Source organism: Ictalurus punctatus, chromosome 25 (genome assembly GCF_001660625.3).
Source record: "Ictalurus punctatus breed USDA103 chromosome 25, Coco_2.0, whole genome shotgun sequence".
Classification (NCBI taxonomy): Eukaryota; Metazoa; Chordata; class Actinopteri; order Siluriformes; family Ictaluridae; genus Ictalurus; species Ictalurus punctatus.
This window is the reverse complement of record NC_030440.2, coordinates 15,595,789-15,603,288: the sequence shown is the minus strand read 5'-3', so window position 1 is coordinate 15,603,288 and position 7,500 is coordinate 15,595,789. Positions and strand designations below refer to the sequence as shown.

General features: G+C 42.3%; 1 protein-coding gene across 2 annotated transcripts in view; it reads right to left on the bottom strand.

The window, feature by feature from the left end:
- The window catches only part of fam184ab (family with sequence similarity 184 member Ab), a 126,816-nt gene that overhangs the window by 55,593 nt on the left and 63,723 nt on the right, over positions 1 to 7,500 (bottom strand). For both annotated transcript variants that reach the window (XM_017456767.2, XM_017456770.3), the window contains one exon: positions 1,336 to 1,458. In XM_017456767.2, coding sequence (XP_017312256.1) covers positions 1,336 to 1,458 — 123 coding nt within the window. The remainder of the gene's footprint in view (positions 1 to 1,335; positions 1,459 to 7,500) is intronic.

The following is a 7,500-nucleotide window of genomic DNA, read 5'->3' as shown; positions in this document are numbered from 1 at the left end:
CCGACCCCCCCACCCCTTCAACCTCTGCAGCAATGCTGGCAGCACTCATACGTCTATTTCCCAAAGACAGCCTCTGGATATGACGCTGAGCACGTGCACTCAACTTCCATGGTCGACCATGGCGAGGCCTGTTCTGAGTGGGACCTGTCCTGTTAAACCGCTGTATGGTCTTGCCCACCGTGCTGCAGCTCAGTGTCAGGGTCTTGGCAATCTTCTTATATCCTAGGCCATCTTTATTGTTTTTTTTTCAGATCCTCAGAGAGTTCTTTACCATATTGAACTTCCAGTGACCAGTACGAGGGAGTGTGAGAGCGATGACACCAAATTTAACACACCCGCTCCCCATTCACACCTGAGACCTTGTAACACTAACAAGTCACATGACAGCGGGGAGGGAAAATAGCAAATAGGGCCCAATTTGGACATTTTCACTTAGGGGTGTAGAATACAATGAGACAGATTTAAGATTAAAATGAGGAAATATGTCTAGAAATAGGCGTAACGGTCTGTGAAATATTAGATAACTTTCCCTCTGTTCACCTCTATTCTGTCGCAGTGTGGGGAAAGACGAGAAATGGTCTTCCACGAGGATTTTTTTTTTCCAGCTTTTTTGGAGGGATGGTACAGCTTCTGTAATGGTCTTTAAGAGACACTTTAATACTACGTGAAAGAATGATGAGGAAACCCGTGCTGAGCGTCTACGGCGATGACCGATCGGGCTGTGAATCAGTAAATGAGCTTCATCTAATGCTGTACGATAAATCACGTTAAAACCATGATCTCTATTCATTACTCAGTGCATTTCATTTCAGGAGCAGCGTCGAGTCAGAAAACCGGGCGCCACTGCCACTGTTCCTACTTGTTCGTTGTGACCGGTAATCACAAACTGGTGTATAGACAGACATGAAGCTCAGAAAGTCTGCAAAATAAAATTGGGGGGGGGGGGTGGAGTCATACTGTTTTAATCCAAAATGACTGCAGATTTTCCGTAGATTTGGGACGAGATTTGGGCGTTCAGCCCTCTTCCATTCATGCGTGTCGAACATGAGTACAGATAAGAGGTCTCAATTTGCCAAATAAATAAATAAATAAATAAATAAATAAATAAAAACCTCCGCAAACGGCATCGCAAACTTTGAAACTTTTCGGCTGCAACGATGACAAACCCCCCTCCCCCTTCCTGTGCGGACCGGTTCTAAGCCGAAAAAAATTCGTAAAACTCAAAAAATCCGCAGTGCGCACACACCGAGCGTACACTTTTCCGTTCCTACGCTGTACGTATCACGACCTGAAGGTGTGAAAAGGATCAGGGCGAGGAATTCGAGAGGCTCTCACCTCGCTGTTGGCCATGTTGAGCTTGGCGGTGAGCTCCTCTCTCAGGCTCTCCAGCTGCTCCCGCAGACGGTTCTTCTGCTCCTCCAGTGAACTGCGCTCCTTCTCGAACTGATGCTCCATCTCCTGATGAGACAAATACGACACCACCATGAGAAAATTAGCCTGCGTTTCAGAGCCATTACACTCTCGAGGCTACTCGAGTGAACGCTGCGGAAACCTCCTCCTGACGATGAATACCGAAGGCAGTTTGAAGATGTACACAATTTTCCGGAGGCTCAGAAAACAACAAGAAACAAAAAAAGGACAAACCTATGTCAAGACACTGAAGCTTAGAGACATCACGGTATAATACAATAACACATACCACGGCAGATTATATTAACATATTAACCACTGCTTTGTAGGAATTACAAAAAAAATAAATAAAGTACATTTTTTTCAGGACACAATTTCAATGTTCCAGAGTTCTTAATATCTTTTCACTGCGTCTTGTGACTTGATTAATATTTGCGTAGCTGTATTTGACGAGAAGCATAAGCACCTTTCAGTGCGAGAAAGGAAAAACAACTATAAATTATGGACGCTCTGTGAAACATTTGCATGGAAGAGTATTATTATGTGTCACCCACACAGATATTTTTGTGTCTGGATGACGGTGTTAATGTCGCACGCATCGCCAACGCGGAGTCTGATTTGAAAAGAAAAGAAGAAAGGGGGAAAAAAAAAAAAAAAAAAAAAAGTAAACACGCTCAGCCGAGTGTCACAGCACACCGTCTGCTGCGATAAGAGGTGGTGTTATAAAATCTGAGCCACGGCTCAATTATGGATTGATGAATGCAGTGTAAACCCAAATCACCTGTGTAATTATAGTAAATGTTTATCTGTGTGCGGAAGCACAGTCGTAATTCGTAATTACAATCATTATATATATGAAAAAAGAAAGGAAAAAAACAAAAACAAAAACACGACAAATATTGCAAATGACAGGCTTTAATTCAGATTCGCGTGCTGCTGGAAACGTGCAGTTGTCGCGCCGAGTGTCAGGATGATCGATCGGAGAACACGCTGAAGTGCTGCGTGATGGTAACGGAGGCGCTCGGAGGGCAGGGCTGTGCAAAACCGTGCCTTATAATTTCACGTTTAGCTCTCGGGAACGATCGCACGACTAGATCGTATTCGCGACTTTGGAGATGTTTCTAAAAAAAAAAAATTTTTTTTAAATGAACATGCCGTCAAACGAGGTTTGTGCGGTGTGATTTCTATGCAAATGTGCACGCGGACGCTTCTTGAAAGCATAAATAATAAACGAGGCCTTCTACTTAAAAACAAAAATGTTTCACTTGTCAAAGAGAGAAAGACAACGAGAGCGAGAGAGAGACCCTGAGTAGGACTGCTAAATCACTGATGGTGTGCAGAGCTGTTCACCGACCACAGCTGGCGAGCGTGCATAATTCACCGCCTCGAACTTCCAAGCAGACAAATATGCAAATATGACCTCATGCATGATTAATAGGGCTACATCTATCACTGCGGTGTGATGAAATCGAAGCACAGGACCCAGCTTATGGTGTAACCAAAAGTGTTCAATAAAAATCAAAATGTACACAGTGTTCAGTTTACCCCAAAGGGAACCGACGTACCGACGTCAAGTCTTCACATTTGCTAACTTTGCTTAGCAGAGAAATACTAGCGCATGGCCATAGACACAATAGCACACATCCCCATGAAATAAAATGGAACTTTTGTGGCTTTTGATAGGAATAGGTCAGCCTTAAGGTTATCTTCAAGCTCGTGTGCTCTAAAACAGTGACAGAATTCACATTATAAAATGCATGTGTTCAAAATGAAGTCTTTTTCTACCACCGATACGAACCAACAATTTCGATGACATCATTCTGCACTTCGGCTTCTCGTCCGATTTTCAGTCCGATCAAACGCTCTCTAGGATCCACGGTGCTAATTGTCAATTGCGGCTTAGCCCGGGCTGTGAGGTAAGCTGAACGCTATTGGCTATTTAAAAAGTGGGAGGAGCCACTCGATATGTCCTGCCATGACTTCCTGATTCATTGGAAATTACGTCAACACGTCGAATAACGCTGCGTGTTTCCAAGTCTGGGTGACATCACTGGGTTAAAACGTCCATTACCTGTTAGCCACACTACCGCTCAAAAGTTTGTGGACACCCGACCGAAATGTTTCATGATGTTAAAAACCTTTTGATCTGAAGGTGTATAATTAAATGTGTGAAATCGGTGTTGTAGACAAAAAACAAGCACGCCGATGTATTTATTTATTTCATTAGAAAACTAACATTTTATTTACAAAAAAAAAAATCTCCATTTAAACGGACGACCCGGAGAGAAATATTCCGAAAAGCAGGAGATAAGAGTCCGGCGTCGGCGTGAACTCCTTTAATACCGTTTAAAAATCATCTCGGGGAAATTCCTCAAGAAATCGCTCGAGAAAACGCCGAGAACACATTTCTGGAAATTCTAGGTGAAAAGGGCGTCGACTTTGAAGATGATAAAATATTAAATTATTTTGATTTATTTGGGATTTTTAATCACGACATAATTCCCATCGTTCCATTTGTGTTACTCCAGAGTTTTGATGACTTTATTATTATTATTATTATTATAAACTGTGGGGAAAATGAATAAAAATAAAGAATGCGTGTGTCTAAACTTTTGACCAGGGGTGTATATTAGCCTTGTAACTCCAGTGCAAAACCAAAAAAAAAAAAAAAGCTAACTTTAGTCAGGTATCAAACCTTTTCTAGATGATTGACCATATTCATGTTATTGGGGAAAACCAAATAATTGCTGGAAGCAATTGTCCCTACAGAGACCGTATATATTTGAGAGTTGTTTGGATACAGTTCTGTGCTATTCCAAAAATAAATAAATAAATGAATTGTTCTCCCTTGTTTTGAAGAGTGCTGAACGGAGCTGAGAAGTCGTCAGTGCCTGGAGGAATAAAGGAAAGTGATGGAGAAGAGGAGAAACTCCAGGTCTGGTCTAAAATAGCCCTTGTCATCCTGTTGTTTGTGTATGACTCGGCGCCCAGCTCCAACGTAATCCCTTCTTCATTATTCATCCCCCCTTCAATTTCTCTCTCGCCATTTCCATTTCTGAGAGCGCCAGCTGATAAGCCCAAAGCGGCGCCGTGCTAATGCGATTCAGTGCTTTAGTGTCACGGCTGCTTTAGCGTCCTGTCCTCGGGCTCTGTCCCGGAGGATAGGTCCCAGCTAAAAGGGCAAAAAGGGCAAAAAGGGCTGCAGGACACCCAGGTGCAGCATCGGAGAAAATCAGCCATGCCTGCATGAAGGCCTGCCTCGGGGACTGCACGGAGACATGTTGACGTTGGAGAGACGGAGAGCACAGACATCCGAGACGCGCTGTGATTTGGACAAGAAAAACGAGTAGATACAGGCGGCTAAAAATAGATTTTAGGTTTACGAATTTTTGCCTTACTCCTCGTGAAACTTGTAACCAATGACAGCGGTTGCCAGTTATTGCAAAGCAAAGGTCTATTTTTAACATGGTGCAAGATCCTGCAACTGTGATTCCTGCTGGTCTAGTTCATGTATGTGGTAACGTTTGATCATTAAAAGTATGGTTTAATGAGTCTTTATTAATCACATATACATTACAGCACAGTGAAATTCTTTTCTTCACATACCCCAGCATGTCAGGAAGTTGGGGTCAGAGCGCAGGGTCAGCCATGATACAGTACCCTAGAGCAGAGAGGGTTAAGGGCCTTGCTCAAGGGTCTAACAGTGAGAGCTCGGCAGTGCTGGGGCTTGAACCCAGACCTTCCGATCAGTAACCCACAGACTTAACCACTGCCCCTAGCAGTTTAGCCAAAAATTAAATACCCCAGAAGCTGTTCATCAGTCGAGACGTTTGGCGTAGCTTAGCTGTACATCGTGCAAACTGAACTGGAACTAGATAACCATGCATCCTTCCCTAACCCAATGAAGAAAGCGATTGTTTTTAGCTTCGTCCTTTTGTCTAGAATAGTTTCAGAAAGTACACGCTCAAGTCTTTATGTGGATCTAGCAAGTGTGTCAACCGGTAGCTAGAAGCTTCCTTTGCTTCTTCCCTACATCACCCTCACAGCTTCAGCGCAAAACTAAGGAAGCAAACTTTGGACACTAAACGTGTGTTGGCTGTTCAACGACACTTGATGTACATTTCCCTGTTTGGCTGAACTACTCCTTGAAGCCAAACGGATTTCAAAATAATAACTCGGAGTGCAAGAAAACAAATTCTCTTGGCTGTGAAACGCTCTTAGTGAAATTCTTTGGCTGGTTAACACTTCGAAAGGGATTCTGCTTAGAAAGGTTCCTGAAAGGAAACTCTTTCACACAGATGCATTGAGGCACGAGCTGAAGAACCTTTTAGGGTGCTGTATCTAAGCTAGGTCTAGCTGTGATAAACTCTAAAATAACACCATTACATGATTCATCTTATTATCGTTAACTATCAATATCTAATCTGCTTGGATATGATGAGTAGACCCATGTGTCTTAACTTATAGGCAAGAGACCTTGTTCTTAGGTTGCATAACGTAAAACTATGTTAAATATCACTATAATAATAATAATAATAATAATTCATTAATTAACACATAATAATAGGGCTGGGTGATGTTATGATATAATATCGATGCCTGGAGAAATACTGGAGAAAACTTCATAATATGGTTTTATGAGATATTCTAGGGATCGTCATTATTATTATTATTATTATCATTATTATTATTATTTTCCCATATGATAGTTTTACCATGTCATCCAACCCTATATAACAGTTTTACAGATTTTCAATTTCAATTGTATTTGTTTAGCGCTTTTAACAATGGACATTGTCCCAAAGCAGCTTTACATTCAGAATATAGATTATAAATGTATGAATTTATCCTCACCGAGCGAGCCGGAGGCGACGGTGGTGAGGAAAAACTTCCTGAGATGATATAATGATAACGAGTCTTTATTGGTCACATATACAGTAGAGCACAGTGAAATTGTTTTCTTCGCATACCCCAGCATGTTAGGAGGTTGGGGTCAGAGTCGGCCATGATACAGCGCCCCCTGGAGCAGAGAGGGTTAAGGGCCTTGCTCAAGGGCCCAACAATGGCAGCTTGGCAGTGCTGGGGCTTGAACCCCCGACCTTCCGATCAGTAACCCAGAGCCTATCCGCTAAGCCACCACTGCCCCAATATGAGGAAGAAACCTTGAGAGGAACCAGACTCAGAAGGGAACCCGTCCTCATCTGGGTAACACTGAATAGTGTGAATATTGTGAAATATTCCCCCTTATTTTCCATGATTATGATTCAATCATATAAGACCAGTTCAATGTGATTTTTGCTTACTCGTGGTCTCTTTTTTTTTTGGGTTTGTTTTGCACGTACAAAACCCAACCGTACCCGATTTATGTTTATATTAAGACCGAGACTACGAGACGCTGTAGTGCCCAGCGTGTCTCTGCGCGCATAATAAACCATCTCTTTCACCATACCCTGGCACTTGTTCTCCTGATTCTCCGAACATCTTACTTCTGGTGAAGCTGAAGCATTTGGATCCAGAAAAGATTTAAATCATTACAAATAAGCCCCTTCCATAAATGCGCATAAATAAGATTTAGGCCCTGATCTACTAAAAGTTTGCAAACTACCTGACTTGCACGAACGAGGACTGTGAAATTGCGCAATTCATTGCGCAGATTAGTACGACAGAAAAGCGGGTATTAAATTTGCGGAGGCCAGTTTCCGTCAGTCGAGGACAGAAACGGCACCATTCGCCGGTTTGATAAGAATAATAAGAATTTTATTATTATTTTAGCATTGTAAATATTCTTCAGCTGCCTTTAATTAGCGCTATATTGTCGTCTGATTCTGAAAACTCCGTCTATATATTTTGCACGTGACGTAAAAATCACACTACTGTCTGCGCACACAAGTTCTCACACAATTACAGTGTGCTATTTGGGATCTTAATAAAGCGGGTCATTTAATCCCCTCTTACTCACCGCATTCTCTCAGTGTACGTGCGATATTAAATGGCTAATAGATGAAACAGTACGTGGAGGTTTTGGAGTGTGACGGGAGGCTGTCTGTTGGCAGGAACGCGGTCGACAGAGATAGAGGACAGATTGTGTGT